Source organism: Lycorma delicatula, chromosome 10 (assembly GCF_047948215.1).
Source record: "Lycorma delicatula isolate Av1 chromosome 10, ASM4794821v1, whole genome shotgun sequence".
Lineage (NCBI taxonomy): Eukaryota > Metazoa > Arthropoda > Insecta > Hemiptera > Fulgoridae > Lycorma > Lycorma delicatula.
The window spans coordinates 49,620,286-49,641,698 of record NC_134464.1 but is presented as its reverse complement, the minus strand read 5'-3'; the positions used below and the strand labels follow the sequence as shown (position 1 = coordinate 49,641,698).

General features: G+C 26.1%; 1 protein-coding gene across 1 annotated transcript; it reads left to right on the top strand.

Annotated features, from left to right (window-relative positions):
* Nucleotides 1-1,034: 1,034 nt before the first annotated feature.
* On the top strand, nt 1,035-2,276 carry LOC142331226 (uncharacterized). Its single transcript, XM_075376977.1, has one exon. The coding sequence runs from the start codon at nt 1,333-1,335 to the stop codon at nt 2,050-2,052; it is 720 nt and encodes a 239-aa protein (XP_075233092.1). The 5' UTR covers nt 1,035-1,332; the 3' UTR covers nt 2,053-2,276.
* Nucleotides 2,277-21,413: the final 19,137 nt, after the last annotated feature.

The window sequence follows — 21,413 nt, the reverse complement described above, 5'->3', positions numbered from 1 at the left end:
AAAATGCTATAACTGTAAAACTTATGTAAAAATACATTAATATGTGCTAAACAATTTTATGATATAAAGATAATTTTCATAAGTATTTAAATTAAAAACAATTTAGGATTATCGCTTAAATTTAATAGGTAATAAAGATAAATTAAAATTTATATATTCCTATAGGCTATGATCTGTATAAGTAAAATACCGAAAGTCCAGATAAAAATACGTTATAAGTTTTAACGCATAAAATAATATTGATAAGCGATTATAAAAAAAAGTAAAAATACACTTACAAAGCGAAAACCGAAAACATAGTATAAGAAATAAATCGAAAATATTTCAAAATCGATAACTATTTTCATTCGTTTACAAACTAAAAGTAGATAGGCTGTTGTTAAGTAATAATAAAAGGTATCTCTTAAATATAATAAAAACGAAATAAATAAAATTTATAAAAACGATTAAAAAACTTAAGTACAGACTTAAAAACGAAGGGAGTACTTAAGTGGGAGATTTCAACGAACGAATAGTCACAATCGATTGGGAACGTAGGAGACTTTTAATGGGAGGATAAGCAAGAAGTTGAAACTCGCCCACTTCTCTTCAGTTTGCTGTTGGCAGTCGTCAGCATCACATGGGTTGACCAGTATAGTGCAACGGAGCGGTGTATCAGTGCTTATCCTTTTATATAATACGTCTAATATATCATTAAAATATAACTTTTTTTTTTTTATTAAATAATTATTCTTATTTGTTTAAAAAGTGTTTAAAAAATATTCAACGTTAATTAACAACTCGATTTACGTAAGTGATAAATAATTTTTATAATATAAACTATGTACGTGTCATCAAAATTAGAAAAAAAATTTGGACAATTTAACTATGCACTTTGATTGTTTCATCTATATTGACAATTTGTGAAAAAAAATATTTTATAAAAAATTAATAAGTAAATAATTTTAATTATAGTTAATATACATATATATATATATATACACAAAAAACGAAAAACAATTACCGTGTGAATAATAAACAAATATTATTTAAAAAAAAAAAAAACGTAAAAAATGATTGAAACATTTTCGTTAATGTGTGTACGTTAAAATTTATTCCGACGTGAAAAAAAACTTAACAATACTTCTAACAAAACTGTGTTTACAACTAACTTTAGTTTTGTTAAACGTCGAGTGTTTTATTTATAATCAAGTTTTAAAATTTTTGGTTTATATTATACGAAAAAGGCTATGGACTATGGAATAGCAGATTGTGAAGGTAACTTCTTGATTTCAACTATAAATTTATAAATATATTTTTATAAAAAAATATATATCCATATTTTTATACTATATGTATTTAATAAATAATAAAAACATTACGATCACGGAAATGGAGAGCGTATTAAGTGATGTTAGTGATGCTAATAACAATAACAGCAGTAGTTTAAATCCAGTTGCTGATGTCAGTAGTAAAAGTTATTCGTTAAGACCAAGAGCTGCTGTAAGACCAGGGGTTGGAGTATTAGATAATGATACGACCGGAGAATGGAGACCGCGTGGACGTACGAAGCGCAGACAAAAACAAAAACCACCGCCGTTAAGTAAATATAGAAGAAAAACAGCCAATGCACGCGAAAGATCGCGTATGAGAGAGATTAACGAAGCGTTTGAATCGTTGAGGCGTGCCATACCGCATTTAACCCATGAAAATAACCATAACGAGAAAATGACAAAAATAACCACGTTAAGGTTAGCTATGAAATATATAGCAGCATTAACACAAGCTTTACAAGAACCTGATCTTGAATCGGATTTAGATTCGGCCGAATATACATTATCGCTTACACCTACATCATTAAGTGATCATTCGTTGGCATCCGACTTTTCTGATAATCTATTACCGGCGACATTAGCAGCTAATGATTTACCTATAAACGTACCGGCAGATCTACAAAATCATTCTTTGCTACCGTCATTTTTTTCCGATGTCGATCCATGTTTATCTTTACCGGATTTTAATCATACATCATATGTTTTTGATGATAGCCCTTTTACTGCTGATTTCAGCTAGCGTAATTAATTTTAAGAAATTATCTACCTCTTCACATATCATGAATGTTTAAATTTTAATGAAAAAAACATAAAACTGAACACCATTGGGTGAGTACATGATACAATTATAATAATAGTTATTGTACTAAGAAAATAAACTATTTAAATACAATTTTTATTTAAGAAATAAAAATATACTGTTGAATTAATAGAAAAAAAAAAATATTTTGATCAAATTATAAACATAAAATAAAACAAGCGAAAAATAATAATAAGTAAAAATGATAAACCAACATTGTGAAATAAGATTTTAAGAATATTTGAAAATAAATCCGATGAATATTATTACAATTTACAAACTTAATGAGTTTGTAATTATTATTACTTTCTCTTTCTCGCTATCAATATATATATATATAAAATCATTTATTTATTATGAAGGCTATAATTTGTTTAATTTTTCAATAATAAAAATAAAAAATTTAAAGAAATCACATGCTAAGAATAATTAAGATAATATTTTCGTATAAATAAAATATTTGCTTTAAAATTTTGTAATAAAACTTTTAATAGTTTAAACAAAAATTTAAATTAAATTAAAATAGAATTTATATAGTTAATATTAAAATTAAAATACCATTATAAAATTTTATTTCCTAAAATTAAAAGATCCAAATTTAAATAGCCAAATTATTATATTTTATAAATAAATAAAAAAAACATAATTTTATATAAATAATGAATTTAAATTCCTTTGATGTCCTGGGAAAATATCAATTTAAATTATTAGATATTTAAAATATGTAAATAAATATTTAACAAACATTAGGTTTTTACCATACTTAGTTTAAATAACAGTTAAAATATAAAAAAATAGTTCATTTTTTTTATTAAATAATTTTAATACTTGATTTTTATAAAAAATAAAAACAGAAAATTATACGTTGTTTATTTTTTGATAAAAGTTATAGGAAGCATTGAAATATATTTTCTCTAATGTACCGTTATCTTATCTTCACTTCACAATAAACGTATTTAAAAAAAAAATCGAGTTAAAGTATAAAAGTAAAAACAACTTATAATATTTGCGTATCTATATAACCAATTTTAATGATGTCCACTCATTAAATTTATTATTAAAACAAATGAATACCGTTAATCTATCATGACTGGTCATCTCTACATTGTTGTTTGTATTATTATACACAGATTTATAGATATGTTAAAATATACATTTCCCTTCGCCGTGATAAATTATTAATTAAACGATAAAGAAAAGACTGATGATTGTTATTAAAATAAATTATACATATATATATAAATATAAAAAATATAAAATTAACTTGACTGATTATTAAATATATGTTAATTTAATAATGATACATCATTTTATGTCAAATCTATATAAATTGAACTTGTTAAAAAGAATTTAAAATAAAAAAATTTTTCTTTTTTGATAACAAAAAACTTTACGAAAAAATTATGGAATAACTATTGCTAAAAAAAGTTGCTAATTCTATTTAAGCCGAACAAAAAATGCAATAAAATGTAAATAGCCAGGTTTAAAAATATGCAAAAAAGTGATGTTATACGGGATAAAAAAGTGATATTAGATTGGGAGTTTTTTTTTTTACAAAATAGGACATAAATTAATTTATGATATATAAATTCAACTTATTTTTTCGATAATTATAATAAAATTACTTTTTAAAAATTACTGAGATTTTATATTGATAATTTTTATTCTTAAAATAAAGAAACCCATCTACCTGTCTGCTTGATTATATCGATTACATCCATTTACCTCTTTGCTTATACCTAGTTAAAATATTTTATTATTCGTTTCTATTTTATTATAAGGAAAGATAAAATTTTCGTTTTAAATGGAAAATTATATTCATATAATGATCAATTATCAGTCAAAACTAAATTATTAAATCAATATAAAAGATATGTGCTGATAGAATCGCAGAAGAATTTAACAAATCAGCTGATCTCTTTTATCAGCTGATTTATATCAGATCGTATTTATTATCAAAATAATAAAACTTCTAACATTTATCATTTAACTTACACAAATTATAAACAAAATATTAACGTTGAATAAAAATTTTTAATTTAATGATCAGATTATTAAATAATTTTCCAAACTGTAATTAGGTTAAAGCTTGTTTTAAGGAGGAAAAAACTGAAATTGTAAAGTTATTATATATAAATAAAACGCTGCATCGGAAATAAATACTTTACATGCAAAAAAGTAAATAAAAATATGCATTAGAAAATTTAGATAAAATATTTCTTCTATACACTTCTACGCAATAGAATTTAAATAATATAACTTCGTTATCAACTAATAGTTAAATAGTTTAATTTCACTGGAAATTAAGGTATTCCGTTAAAACTGCTGATAAACTTTGTACTCACCCATAGATAATTTTTTATATAGTAATTTAAATTTAATTGTAATAATATAACGAAAAATAAGTGAAATGAAGACTGTTTTTTTTAACTGCATACAAAGAATATTATTATTATAAAAATAAATTTTAATTACATAATTTACTTATAATTGTAAAAAAATATATTAGTATAATAAAAAAAATATATATGAATTTAATTCATTTATTTTTCATATAATTTATATATTTAATTGTTATTTTTTAGTTATGTATTTTAGACTAATAAATATTAACGTAGAGGAAGAAATTTCATTTCAGCGCTGGAAAATAATGTGCAATTAATGTATATAAATTTAAATTGTATATTTTAAATAAGTTAGTTAAATAAAGTAAGTATATTTAAATTAATTAGTTTATGTAAATATTTATAGTATATTTAATTTTATTTTGTAATAAAAAAAGGGGACTTTTATTTTTGGGATATTTCCATTTATATTTTAGCCCTAAATATGTGTATATTATTCGTAAATTTTATAAGTTTTTGTTTATTTTATTAAAAAAGAACCTGAAACTTTAAGTCAATGTATGATGTAATTAGGTTATTATAAAAATTGTTGTTTGTAAATAAAAATATTTTTAAAAAAATAATATAAATGATGTTAATTTTACATTGTATTTTTTAATTCTTAATCCTCAAATCAACTTCTAAATATAAACTATTTTACAATTACAACTTTTTAAAATTTGAATTACGTTTGGGCTGTAGGTAAAGGATGAAATAGAAGGATTAATATACTTCGTATTTTGTAGTAATTAAATGATTAGCAGAGAAAATAAGCGAATGAAAAACAGCATGAAACCAGTCAAATTACTGTTAGAAAAAAAATTAACCGTTTAAATATTACAAATTTTTTCTTTTACTTTGTAGTATCAGAATAACAGTTATATTAAATGGGTATAACGATCAACTAATTATCTTTTTAACGCAGTTATATTAAGTGAAGATGTAATCTTTTATTTACAACCTGAAATAAATTTATTTACTTTCATATTTTTTTAAAATTCATATTTACTGTTTTTTATTCATTACCTTTATTATTAGGTAATTTTACAGATATCTCGCTTCATCGAAACTTTTGAAAAAGTGATAAAAACAAATTAAACTGTAAACTTATATTTTTAATATCTCAGTCATTGAAATAAAACAGATATTCTGCTGCTGTCACAATTTGTTAATACTGAATAAAATGATTGCGTCCATATGTTATTTTAATATATTTAAGTATAAAATAATAATTTTTGAATAATTTAAATGTATTATTTCCCTAATCCTATCATACATTTCAAATTTTATTTATTTATAATAATATTTTCATTGATATTTTTAGTATATTAATTTTTACAAGTACAAGGGATTTCTAACAGACTATACTTAGTAGTAAAACTATGTTTTAATTTTCTTAATACGAATAGCATAATTAGATTTTGGTTTATTTATATGAACGATCTTGTAAATCTTTTTTAAAAAGTTTTATTTGTCAATCTAACAACAGATTGCAATAACAAAAAAAATAATTCATTTTACTTCAACAAAAGTTAAAATAGGAAAAAGAGAATTTTTAAAAAACTTTTCTGTATTTTAAGTCGGAGATCTATAATTTAAAGAAATTGCAGAGCATTTCTTCATAGATGTATATATAAAGTATAAACTTTCAAAAAATTAAAACAAATATTAAAAAGAACAAAATTGGATTATTCATATATGAATTGTAGGTAAGAAACATGTTTTAATAAAGTTTTCTCTAAAAGAAGAAAATCGAAATTGTTTCTTTCGTGATATCCCCCACCCCATTAAAAATTTAATATGATCAATGATTTTTTTTTCGAATGAACACTTAAGAAGCTAGTTTAATCAACAAAGAATAGACACTTCTTTAGTTTCTTCTACAATGCCTTAAATATAGAAATTATATGAGTCTTGAAAAAAATCCTGAGACGTAAAGTCAAAAACAGGTGCGATACATATATGTAAATACGTACACACATGTATACATATATTTTTTGTCAATTTACTAACTAGTTTGACCCTTAAACGAAAAGATTTGCAAAACGAAGCCCTGATTTTGATATGATCATCATATTTCTTTAAAACAAAATACTTTTAAAGTAGATAATTTTATTGGTAACAAATATATCAATTTAAATAGGTAATTTCATGATAAATGTATAAAATAATAACCATGACTCTTTTAAAGTTTAGAGTTCTCATTAAGTTATAAATTCTCATTAACTTTATAAGATTCAGATTAATTTAATTAAAATTTTTTTCTGTTAGACCTATATAAACGTTATAAATGAAAATAGAATACGGTCATTAAAATATCTATTAAGCTAATTTTTGGTTATAAACAAATGTTGCGAGAAATTAGTAAATACTAGTACACTGGAGATAAATATGATATTGTTAATTTAAGATAGGGTCAAATTTACAAATGTACAGATAAAACAAAAAAACGTAAAAATCAAGTATGTATTTTATTGGAATTATATATTTTCAATGAATTTGCTATTATTTATTTTTTATAAAAAAAAATTCATTTATTTACACGAAGTGTTTTAATATTGTTTCAATAAGTCTTATGGGAAAATTATGATTTCCGCAAATTTATACCATATGATATTTTACCATATAAATTAGGTAAAAAGAACTTTCAATTTGATAAGATTTACTTTTCAGGATAATATGAAAAGGAAAATTTATATTATCTATAATTTTAATTGTATTATTTTTATGGTTTATTTAAACCAGCCGAAAAATCACCGGTGTACTTTGGTGATAGACGTCTCAGGAATGATCAGCCTGAGTCTGTAAAAGACTACACCTTATTTACTTGTAAATCTTCATTAAATAAATAAATAGATCTTCGGTAAATTTTTATGGGTAATAAATTTTTCATTAGAATTTTTTTGTTTAGTTTCTTCCATTTAACGTAGTAAAACATTCTTGAAGGTGATTTTGGAAGTGGACAAACTGAAAAAACCAATGTTTTTTTATTAAAATTTTTTTTGGTTTATTAAAACATATAATGATAATTTTACAATAAAACTTCATCATAAATTACTCCCACCCCAAAATTAAATAATCAATGCTAGGAAAGTATCAAAACTTTTGATTGCTTTTTAACCTTATTCGGTTACTATATTGATAAAACAAACGGGTAAATTTCAATGTTTTTAGAAATTTATAGTAAATTTAAACCTGTTATGACTATTTCACTATTTTTAATTTTAGTTGGCTAGACGTCTCAGGAATGGTCGGCCTGAGCCTGTCACCTTATTTACATGTCATACATATTAAAATTAAAAAAATTCAAATAGTCATAACTAGTTTTAATTTACTATAAATTCCTAAAAAATCTGGAATTTACCCGTATGTCCTATCAATATAGTAATCGAATAAGGTTAAAAAGCAATCGAAAGTTGTAATATTTCCTGGCGTTGATTATTTAAAATTATTTGGTGGAAAAATAATTATATATGAAAACAGTTACCTGGATTTCTTTTTTGGGGCGAGAAAAATTTATAATGAAGTTTTATTGTAAAATTATAATTATATGTTTAAAAAAAATCGGTTTTTTTCAGTTTGTCCAATTCCAAAATCACCTTCCAAGAATGTTTTACTACGTTAAATGGAAGAAACTAAAAAAATAAATTCTACTGAAAAATATACTATCAATAAAAACTTACCGAAGATTTATTTTTTTGTTGTGGGGGGTTAATATGATGAATTTTATTGTAATAATATTTATTAAAGTTTAAAAAACCGAAGTTTTAAAATATTTTTGTTGGGGGGGGGGAAATTAAAAAAAATATTTTTTTGAATTTCTTTTAAAATATGATGAAATTTTAAAAGAAATTCAAAAAGGTTGATATTTTTAAATTTCCATCGGCTCTTAACTTCCAATATTGTCTCACAATTTAAAACCCCCTGGAAATATTGGCCTCAAATTTTTACCAACAATTGCCTTATATTTGCAAGTCTCTGTACAAAATTTCATCAAAATTGGTTTATCCATTCAAAAGTTATTAAGCTTAGCTCGTACTTTTTTTTGTTTTTATTGGGGTGCAGTGGAATGAAACGTCGAGAAACAAAAAAACCCATATCCTATTTATAGCTCTGAAAAAAAAAACTGAATAAAATATAAGAAAACCTATAATTTTTACAGCAACTATAAAGCGAGTTATTAAGATTCAAACTCATTAACAAAGTTGTAACAAGCCACTAGTGTAATTGAACACAGCGCGATCGATAAAAAAAAAAATATTGAAATAAATGTGAAAAATGGTTGGCAATAAAATTAATATTTATAATAAATCCTTAATCGCAAGTAAAGAAAATAATACTCTTCATGCAGTAGTAGTATTAAATATTGCCAACTACAAGTTACAGTAGTGGATGCGATGGTGTCACAATTACAATCTGTAGCGCCGTCTCGGGTAGACAACAGCAATACCTCCTTGTTTTTATGTGCGTAGTTTTATTAAACTACCATTTTAGCTACGATATGCATTCTTATTGTAATGGTTGAGAAGGAATTAAGGCGATGTCATTCCTATGTTTTGTATTGAAATAATTATTCGTAACACGGTGTATAATAATATTTATTGCCTTAGTCATTAAACAGTAAGCTTTTTTTATGTTTATCTGGTTTTTAACACAAATGCTCGTGTATCATCAACCAATAAAATAGTAATAAATAAACGCTGTTAAGAATATAATAAATAACATATTTAAATATTGGAAGCCTATAATTTTTTGTACATTAAAATATATCATGGACACCTGACAACTGTAGCCTACATTCCAGATTTCAGTACCAACTGTAATATTTATTACATATTATCATAAATCATTATAAAAAAAAAATTATCAGGTATTTTATTACTTTTACTTTACTCGTATTTATTGCAAAAATCTTATTTATAAATCTTTTCGAAAATTTTATACAGAATTAGACTTGGTAATAAATTATTTTCTTGATTAAAATCACTTGAACGTAAAAATATTTTTGATTCTGATCGTTGTAAAAAAAAATTCATGTATTTTACAAATTTCATGGCAAACCTCTTGAAAAGAAGTGAAAGGAAAAATAGATTTTTTAATTTTTTAAAAGGATTTAAAGATCTCCTATTTATAGAAAAAAAATATATATATAACCTTATTTTAAATTATTAAAAAATTTAATTTTCGAATATATTTTTATTTCAACTTTTCCCGTTACTACTGTGATATTTAAAACAAATTAAGGTAATCAAAACGCCTGAATTTGATTAAAAATTGTCGGATCTGAAACTTGTTTGCTCTCTCTTTCTCTCAGAAAAAAACTAAATAAACAATTTATTATGGCTACGCGTCTAATAGCCTGAGATGAACAAAATAATATAGTGACTAGTAAGAAAAATTAATTTCATAATGACTAACGAAAAGGACGCCGCTGCAGCGTTGAAGCGGTATATATCGTATACAGAACAGTAAGCAGTTCATAAATTGCATAGTCTAATTTCATTTATAGATGTGACATATAAAATGTATCTAAGCTACGTGAAACATCATTCAAAACAACTTTTTCTGAAAGTGGTGATATAGATACTGTGATAGAGCGAAGGTACCACTTGTAAAATTATCTAAATCATCTGAATTTCAGTGCTCTTTGTGTGATGATATGCCACAGAATATTTAGCTAAAAGAAATAAATTATTCCACTCACTTTCTTTGAGTAAGCCTGTAAAGGGATTCACGTTATTCTTAATAAAATCTTTATATTTAGGAGTAATATAAAATTTCATGTTAGTTCGCCTACAATCTTTAAAGGTTATAGCACTTTATGAAAAAAAAATATATATATATACAAACAAACACACACACACATATATATATACACAAAATAAAAGAAAGAACAGTTGTTAGTAAATGCTAATGCTTTATGCAATGTACATAATTTTACTTTTAAATTGCGTACAGTTCAAATAATTTTTAACTTAAAAAATTTCATTATAAAATCAAAAAATATCGTCAATAAGCATATTTATGATTAATTGAAATGATATATAGATATTAAATAAAAAAATACTTTTGTTTTCCATGATTTTCTTGTCTGGATAAGATGAAGTAAGAACAATCCAAAATTCCAGAAAAATCTTACAGATGAAAGATATCTTCGAAGAGCACGTATACGATTAGTTACTATCGATTAATTACTGTTTCAGTTTTAGATATAACAACGTTAATAATTAAAAAAAAAAAATTACAACCTTCACAGGGAAAAAACACTTCCTACATAAGTACCACCGAATCTTTTTTCCGTCATTTTAAAAATATTTCTATAATAATTGATATAATAAATGAACATCACATTAAATATAATTTTTTTCAATTTAACCCTTTTACGAGTTATTGTAAGCTTCTTTCCTTTTTCTGTTTAGTCTCCGGTAATTACCGTTCAGATAATACTTCAGAGGATGAATGAAGATGATATATGTATGAGTGTAAATGAAGTGTAGTCTTGTACAGTCTCAGTTCGACCATTACTGAGATGTGTGGTTAATTGAAACCCAACCACCAAAGAACACCGGTATCCACGATCTAGCATTCAAATTCGTGTAAAAATAACTGATTTTACTTGGACTTGAACACTGGAACTCTCGACCTCCAAATCAGCTGATTTGGGTAGACTCGTTAACCACTAGATTACTCCGGTGGGTGGTTTACGACATATAAGCTAAAAATAAATACCAACACATACACACATCTGGACTACATCCAACAGAACGTTGTTTTTATAGGGTAATTATAATTATTGGATAAGTCAATACAAAAAATACAAATATCGGAGAGGATTATTCTTTGACAAGTGACGAAGTGAAATTTTTTTCTGTTATGTAAAAGCAACGTAAAATAAAATGGGTAAACGTTGAATTTAAATGATTTTCCAAAATTTCTATTTTTATGATATTGTTAAACTGGGTATCTATAAAGAACAAAAAATAAAAGAAAGGACTAGATTGTTTTCTAACAACCTTTAAGGAACTGGACTCAAATTTATCGATAATAGTATTGGCTAAGCAGTACTATTAGATCATGCACCTCATAATACCTTCGGGCCTCGTAGAATATAAGCCTACATTAAAAAAATTTACCGTTAGTTTCTAACAAATAAGATAAAAGTCCTTTATATAAATTAACCTCAAAAGGGTTTAATTTTATAACCGAATAATACAAATTTTCTCATTTATGTAAATTTACAAAGAAAAAATTTTATTTTTAATATATTTTTCGATTAAAATGGACACAGAGGAAAATAAAAAAAATTAATAAAGAATTAATCAGAACAATTAAGAGTAGAATAACTGATTTGGTAGGAAATAAGATAGAGAATTAATTAAAACTGTTCTGGAAGGATCAGGAGAAGGTACAAAGGAAAAAGATTGGAAGAACATAAAAAATAATAAACGATCAAAAAGGAAATATGAATCAAAAACACAAAAGTTTAGCGGAAAATAGGAATGAGACAAATATGGTGTGTAAAGGAATAGCCTCAAAGCATATTTTTCGGACTTGAAGTATTTTAATTAATGAATTCCACGATTTTAAAGATGTTCAGAAAATAATCTTATATTTCTGACTTTTAATTTAAGTATTTAATTTGATTAAGTAATAAAATTCATCTAAGTATATTTATTATTATTATTATTATTATTATGTAGTAAAATACATTTACACTTAGTAAAGTTTCTTTAACTTGTATTTGATTTTTCTTTTTTTAATTTAGCGAGAAGGGGATTCTCTATTTAGGTCCTAAAAATCTATAACAAAAATTTTTAGAAATTTCACGTTAAAAATGTTTGCGCAATATCTGTATTTGGAAAATTAAAAGTTCAAGTTAATCCGAATCAAGAATTCAGAATTTAAAAAAATTAAGCATAAGCAATATACTAAACAATTTAAGTAACACTATTTATAGAAATAATAATTTTAAGAATTTACATACCGGTTAAAAATAATAAAAATATTAGTTTTAACTGAAAAATTAATTGAAAATTCAAGTCGATAATATGATGGATGTGAGCGTGCAAATATATTCACAAATTTATTTATTTATTTATTCCTATTAGAGAATTCATTATTTTAAATATACCACACAAGCTAAGAACATAAATTGGTAGAGAAACAAAGAAAAAAAGAAACAAGAAAAAGAAAAGAAGGAAAATAAAGTGTTCAATGTTGAATGTAAAACGGCAGGAAGGACGACAGACACGCCGATGCCGATGGATGATGAGTGTGGTTAACTACACGTATGCATTCTCGATGTATGTAATTATGCAAAACAGAATGTATAAGATCCAGTCTTTCATAAAACCTCTTCGAATATTCTCCTGTCATTAGAGTTTTAAGCACTCTGTCTATGACAGAGTTAATGCATACTTTGTGATTAATTGTTCTTCGCCCTTAAATTAAGTCGTTACGATGAAACAGGAATAAGATACAATTGGTCTACACCTGTATTCTACAATTTTAAAACATCAAACCCGATTTTTACATAACATTTCTTGCTATTGATTGGTTGTACGTTTGTCTATCATTAATTTCGTATGTCTTCAAAAGAAAATAATAGTAATAAAAACAATAAAAGATATTAAAAATGAAAGTAAAATATAATTAATTGGCTACCTGAAGAAAAAGTATTTCAAATGCAGTAAATTGCATTTTAGTGTATAGAGAAAAAAATATTACTTTTTTAAACAACTTTATAAAAATTAGAATATACATATATATACGTAATGATTTATTAATAATGTAACCAACATTCAGGACATGTTCTACTGGTGAAAATAAAAAAAAAGACTTCATATAAACATACATTAGGAAACGGTTCATTAGCAAGAGTTGCCTGATAAAAAAATTCGCTCTCATTTTGCGCCTTGGTAAAATTAAGTAAAGACAGTAATTCATGGGACCCAAATTAACACGTTGAGTCCTAGTGGGGTATCGAAAAACCGACCAATTTAACCAATTTTTTTTTTAATTCATATCCTTAAAACCCTTTTTCGATGCCAATATTTTTTTAATTTATTAAGGGTTATTTGGCCAGAAAACCAACGAAATATTTAAGACGCCACAGTGACGTCGCCCGCCACGGAATACAGATCTACCACGTCTTCTGAATCAATATAATCCATCCGTCCTTCCGCCATACAGTTTGCTATTATTTGTAAATAATGAAATATTTATTGCATCAAAATATATTATATTCTTTATCAAAATATAGGATCGTTTATTTTAGATATAAATTTTCGTGTTGCGGGTTATTAGGTAGAACATGACAAGCAGCAAACACAATAATATTGTGTTGTTTTTTATATTGGTTTTATTCATATCGTACAATCTACAGTGATAAAAGCGTGTTAGATATTATGAACTTTATAGAAAAAACATAGTGTAAATTGTTACACTGAGCGAGACGTATAATAAAAACACAATTATTAGAATTGATAATTATTAATTTTATTTAAACAAAAACGTAAATAATCAAACAGAACGTTTTGTTTGATTATTAAAAGAAGTTGAAATAATCAGTAACCTTGCCATTTTATGTATCAAAGAAAAATATGTGAAAGTGGTGAATCAAAAAACCAATATTTTCAACGAAATTGAAATAACGTACATAATTACGTGACGAAAAAATATATCTATGCTCATTATGTGACCGTTTTTTTTATTTATTTCCAAAACTGTATACAACTAGTGATTATGTTTAGATATATACTAAAAAATTGTTTTGCATTAAAAGCAGTAATAAAGCAAAGATTTTGCCATTAATATTAAAATAATCGTCGGAAAAATACAATGAAAAGATGAACTTACCGTCATTGCTGGGTTGAGGTTTCAATGAAGAACCTTTTAATCAATATTCTTAAATTGTAATATAAAAAAATAGAAAATAAAAACTAACAAAAGTAGTTAGAAAATCTGAGTAGTATAGAAAAAACTTATATATTCTAAAGGATTGGCGTATGACACCTCGCTGCTCAGTATTACTGTTAGATTTCCCACCACTTAAAAAGAGCATAAACAAGGGACGTCACAATGACGTCATCAGCCCCGTGGCCGAAGCCACTACAACGTCAATGCGATGTTGTTCGCATTGTACGTGTTAAGGAGTAAATGTAGTTGTTTTACAAGAAATCTGACCAGAAAATAAATCTTAGAAATGTACTGGTTTTAGTTTTTGAAATTTAGGGTAAAAGACAAAAGACTGGGGACGAAAAATACCTACTTTTGGTTTAGTAAAATTAAGCCAGATTGTAATTCTTGGGATCCAAGATAAGAAGTAAATTTAGCAGTTTTATATGAAATTCACCCTGAAAAATTGGCCCCAGAACTGTAGTTTTTGAGAAATATGGTAAAAGACAAAAAAAAACATAAAATAATGTTTTTCAACCCCAATCTTATCTTTTATTCCAGGTATCTCAAAAACTAAAAGTACAATTCTTGGACAGGTTTTTTCAATTTTTTGGGTCAGATTTCATATAAAACCATTTTTACTTCTTAATTTTGGTCTCAAGAATTACAAATTTGTGTGCGTGCGTGTGTTTTTACTGAATTAATTAAATATTTTTTGGGTTATAATTTATAATTTTTTAATTTAATTTACCTACTCAGAGAGATAACAATTTTTTCTGTAATTTAAATAGTAAATTTTTTTTTTCTGAATTTTGTTTTGTCATCGTTTTTTAAATTCTGATTGCTAAATTTTTTTTACTTATTTATAAAAAAAAGAAATATTTTATTAAGATTTAAAGTTGTATTATAATATTTAAATTTAATATTGCATTATTACTATTATTATTTTTACTTCCGTGGCAATATAATTATATTGTACAGAGAAATCAGGTAAATTTCGTAAAGATTTATGTTACATCAATGCATATTTATGAGCATTTTTCTGTTTGATATCACCGAAGTGTATGGACCAATCTCGATTAAAATTGACACAATGATTTTTGTACTTTAGGAATTGATGCCATTTAATATTTTTTTGGCCACGACAGGTCAAACAGGTTTAAAGACAAAATACACTGAAATTTCTGCGGAATCTAGTCAGAGGCCACTGTTTCCCCTACGCATGTCAGGATGATGGTGTTTATTATTACTCCCAGGGGGCAAAAAGTAACTTTTTTTTCTTTTTTATCGTTTCTGAACTTAAAGTCTCAATCACTTACTAATGAAATGATTCAACTAGATTAAATATATTACATTTCGGTTATATATCTGGGAAATTTCATTCACGGGTAGTGTAAGCAGTGGTTATTTTTCCTGATTTTTTTTTATACTGGATTAACCGATTTTTGTGAAATTTCGCACAACTACTTCTAAATATGGGTGATTGATGCTATTTAAGTTTTAATATAGTTGGGTAACGGGATTTGGGAATAATAGTCACTATGGGTGCCGTATCTCAGAATTTTACTAAAAAATTAGAATAATTTTTTATGTACATACTTTTTACTTTCATACTTAGTTATTTAATATTCCAATCAATTTACATTTTAAATAGTAGACTTTAGTGGGCAAAGTCCTCGGTAACGAGAGCCTAACTATGTAGCTTCGTCGGCTTTTTACAAAAAATTAAGAATATTATTTTAAAAACCACTTTTTTCTAGATTTGACATTTAAATATTAGACACTTAGACATTTCTAGATAGCATTTTTCAGTATGTGAATATTTCAATTTAGTATTACAAAACTAAATTTGTTGCATAAGATACCGTAAAAACTAATCTGCTAAGTAAAATATATGAAAATAATGTAATTAATATATTTAAAGTAATTCAGTAAATTAAATGGGAAACACACAGAATTTAAATGTTTATATAAAATATGTATATAATACTGTAACAATATTTAATATGCATTTTCCGAACACGGAAATAACAATTTAATTTATTTTTATTGTTTAAATGTTTTTCTTTCTGTAATAAAAGAAAAAATAAATCACAGTAATTTTGTAATTAATATATCTTTACAAATCTTTTAATTTTCCTTCAGTATTAAAAAAGATATTTCCGTAATTAAGTTTTTTTTACTACGGAAGCAATTAGCTGATTCATTACCCAATTACAGTTTCATTACATTTGATGAATTTTTGTAACGTATGAAACTGCCAATCCTGACCGCCATTCGAATGCAAAACTTTTAAAATAAAAGATAGAGACGCTATCATTCCGTTATCGTGTTTGATATTAAATGAAAATCCATCTTTACCAATGAGGTAAAATGATTTGCTACTTAATATTAATAAGAAATAAGATTAATAATTAATGACATTATCTTGCATTAAATTTTATGGTTACATTTTACATTCCGGAATTCTATGGATATCTACTGTAGATTCATGAAATCATTATTCGTTGATAGTTGCATACCTTGCTTGTGTAGCGAGCAGTATACGTGCTGTTTGTCATAACACTGAATCATCAGGCAAAGATATATTGTAAATTAAATCCCAAAACCTAAGCTAACCTGGAAAACAGGATTCAGTAGTCGAAAGCTTTAAAATATACCTGTTCCGACAGGTCTTGAACCGTTACCGATCATACGGGAAGGCAAACGATTTAGTTTTCTCACCATTATGAACCTCAAGTGATGTTTTCTATAATAATTACGGGCAACTAAAAATAGTTTTATGGAAAAAATGTGTGTTTTTATTTATAAATTACAATTTCAAAAATACAAATATAAATTTTTTTATTTTTACAATGCGTTACATCAATACTTCCAACTGGTACGTTACTTTTTTATGACTAAGTTAAAATATCTCAATAATTACATTTTTATTTTCTAAAGAATTATTAGGTTTTCTTAGTAATTCTTTAGTAAATGACTGTTTTAGAATTACTAGTTATTCGTAGTATTTTTTTAGTAAATAACTGTGTTATGGATTGGAGAGGACAAGCAAGCCCGAATTTCATTGATTACGTTAATTGTTTTATTTTTACCTAAAGTTATATAAGAAAATATTACAAGCTCGGGTTTTATTTTTATTTTTAGGGAATACAAAACAAGAATGCATTAATATCTGTCAGTAGACTCACTCACTCACTCACTTACGAACGTGTTCTCCATAATCTTTATAGGAAAAACCAGGAATTAAGGATAATACAAAATTGTGGATGGATAGAATTCGAGCTAAATAATTACTCAGCAGAGATATAAATGTTAGAAAAACAACTCAAAAATATTTTCTTAGGATCACCTCAGCATTAATCCAAAGAATAAATGTTGGAATATTGGGTTAAAGTTTCGCAAGGATACAAGGATGACATTACTGATAAAAAGGATTTTCTACTAATTATCTAAAATGTATCCTGTAATAAAATAAAGAGTTCCTTAAACGTTAATTCTGGTTCCCTTAATAAAGCATTCGACCAAATCCAGAACATTAGGTATGAATTAGGTCACAGAGTTTAATTGATATGTAATAAATAGTTTTCTTACAAGGAGACTTTCGTTATTTATTTATTACCTAATACATTATTTATTTTATGAAAAGACTTTAGTAAAAGTGATGTAATCAGAAAGAGAGGTTTAATGTAATTACTATTTAGCTTATGTCATTCTGATACTATACTATTAAGACACTGAAAGAATATTTAAAAACATATCAATAAATTGTTACATTACTCCATACAAAAAAACTTTAGGTCTTTATGCAACGAGATAGATTAAATATAATAATAATAATAATAATAAAAGGGTAATTTTTGTAAATAATAAAATCGAATAACAGGTATGAATTAATGAACAAAATACAAAAGAAAATGGGTAAAGTGAAAAATTCTTTAAATACCTACCCTAAAAGTATAATTTAGAAAATTATCACCTCCGGGACCACCGTTAGGTATTTCTTCAGAGGATGAGATGTATGATTTTGTAGCGTGCATGAAAATGCTATGCCTGACCGGGATTCGAACCCAGGACCTCCGGATGAAAGGTCGAGGAGATGAAAGCTCCTCGTGCCACGGAGGCCGGCATAAAAGAACCTACCAACCATTATCAATAACCCTTTAAATTGCTGATTTAAAAAAAAATATCGTATTTACAAATGGACTGAAGAAAGTATTATATTTTTAACATAAAAGGATGGTAAATTTAAGCCACTTGTAATCAATATTACAGTTTTTAAAGTTTCTTTATTTTACGTTTTAAAATTTTATTTAAAATATGGAAAGGCTTATAAAAATACCGCTTAATGAAAAATTCCGTTCAAAAGAAACAAAAAACTTGTTGATAAAAAAAAAGAAAGAAGAATGACGAGAAACGATGTAAACAAACCAATGGAAAATGCGAGCTAAGGTTTTGTGGAATGCAACAATATGTGTATTGTCTTTTACACTTTAAATTCTCCTAAATTTAATTTTGAGCGATAGCTTTGTATGGAGCTGCCGTTCGCCCGTGCTTGCACGAGTGGGTGGTGTAGATGAAGTGCGGAGACTTTCGAGCCCCTGAGCTAAAAGACTGAGTCCCGGTGCGGCCGTCCCTTCGAGGACGTCCTCGTTAGATGCGAAGCACAAAGGACCAGTTGCTAGGTGATGGAGGCCGGGAACGGCATAGCCGGGCCTGGTATTTCCCTCGGTAAAGGCACCTCCCGGAACCGTAAATAATTGGGGGTCTGGTTCCAGGAGGCAGGGAAAAAAAAATTAATTTTGAAACGAAAATATTTGACCATCATATTAGGTACGATTTTTTTATCATTACATCCAATAATAATGCAATGATAATTAAAAAAAAAAAAAGTATTATTTTTAGCACTCTATAGAGATTACATAATTTTTGTTACAAAACCTTAAGTTTAAATGTTATTTTTTAAAAAACATAAAAAATAGGAATGATTTTTAAGAAATAGGTTTAGCAATGTATTTTCCTCTACAAAACGAAATTTTTTTGTCAAAATTGGTTCATTTGCAAAGAGTATGAACTTCATCTTACTGAAAAAAAAAAAAACAAATAGAAAAAAACAACTTGCTTAGTAACAGTTATAACTTAATAAATTAGATTAAAAAATTCTATTATTGAAGACATGTCATTATGATTATAATAATTTATAAACAAGTTAAATAATCTATATAAAAATAAAAAAATTGCAAAGGTATGTGAATGAAAAAATAAACTTAACAACTATAAAGTATTTTGCAAAGAAAAATTGAGTTAATTTATAACAAATATTTTAAAAACTCTTTTAAGAACTCTTTGTAGTTGCATTACTTTTCTTTTACAAAGCTTAATATGTTTATCCTGAGGCGTAAATAAAGTCTGCATGAACGCTCATCAGTGGGCGAAAATTATGATTAATTATTAGAATTATTATTTTAACCTATAATTTTATTTTTTTTATTTTTGTCTCCATATTTGTCTCTCAGAAAGGTCTACTCTATTATTAGATTACTTTCAGTATAGATAAAAATTAAATAAAGTAGGAACCAACATATCTCTATTGAAATACATCAATTAAGGACGTAGTTGAAAGTATAATAAACAGGTGATTCAAAATGTCTGAAATGATGATGTTGAACTTTACTAGGAATTTCGAAACAGTTTAAAATTTAACCCTTCTCTAAACAATAAAAGAAAACAAACACAGTAAATAAGTATAAAAAATTAAAACACCGAATAAAAAAAATAAAACACCACTTCTCGGGCGGATTGGTAGCGTCTTGGCTTTTCATCTCGGAGTCTTGGATTCGAATCCTGATCAGGCATGGCAGTTTTTATTTTTATTTTTTTTGTCTTCAGCCATTTGACTGGTTTGATGCAGCTCTCCAAGATTCCCTATCTAGTGCTAGTCGTTTCATTTCAGTATACCCTCTACATCCTACATCCCTAACAATTTGTTTTACATATTCCAAACCTGGCCTGCCTTCACTATTTTTTCCTTCTACCTGTCCTTCCAATATTAAAGCGACTATTCCAGGATGCCTTAGTATGTGGCCTATAGGCCACATACTAAGGCTGGAATATAGTCTGTCTCTTCTTTTAACTATATTTTTCCAAATGCTTCTTTCTTCATCTATTTGCTGCAATACCTCTTCATTTGTCACTTTATCCACCCATGGCAGTTTTTATATGCTATAAAATTCCCTGTTCATATTCTCATGTACAAGCTTCATAAAAAACTACTGTGGTGAATTAATTAATCAAAGCAAAAAAAACAAATAAAAAGAACTATCCCCATTAATTAAGAAAGCTGATAACAAAGTTGATATACTTTCCTGGTAATGGTTGTTTAATATTCTTATTTTCCGGCCTCCGTGACGCTATTGGTAGCGTCTCGGCCTTTCATCCGAGTTTGAATCCCGACAGACATGGCATTTACACAAGCTACCCGGAGGCTAAAAAAAATCTTATAAAATGGAAAAATAAATCGTTTTACATTCGCAGACGATATTGCAATTTTTGGTAGAGATGTAGACGGGGATAAAATAAAAATTCAAAATCTAAGCGGAATGTGCTCAAAGGAAAATTGATCAAATTTTTTATGAAAAACTAACTGGTTCTCCAATGAAAAAGAAAACAGAACTTAAACCCTTAAAATTTCGACAACAAAGAAATAAATAGAGTTCAAAAATTTAAATATTTGGGAGAACTCATATCACCAAGTTTAATTGAAAAAAAAATCCCTTTCGGCACGCCGGATGGCATAGGTAGATTTCACCGGTGCTAAGGAGGAGATGAAAAAGATTTCCACCTTAAAGTTAAGAAAAATTTCAAATTGACTCGATGCGACATGTGAAAATATTTACACACGTTTAGCATACGAAAAGCCCATCTTCTTACAATTCTAGCAACATTTTTGTCATTCCTTATCGTATTGGTCATATCAAAGATTGTTTCCGACAAAAGTTTTAGGTAATGTTTAGAGGACTA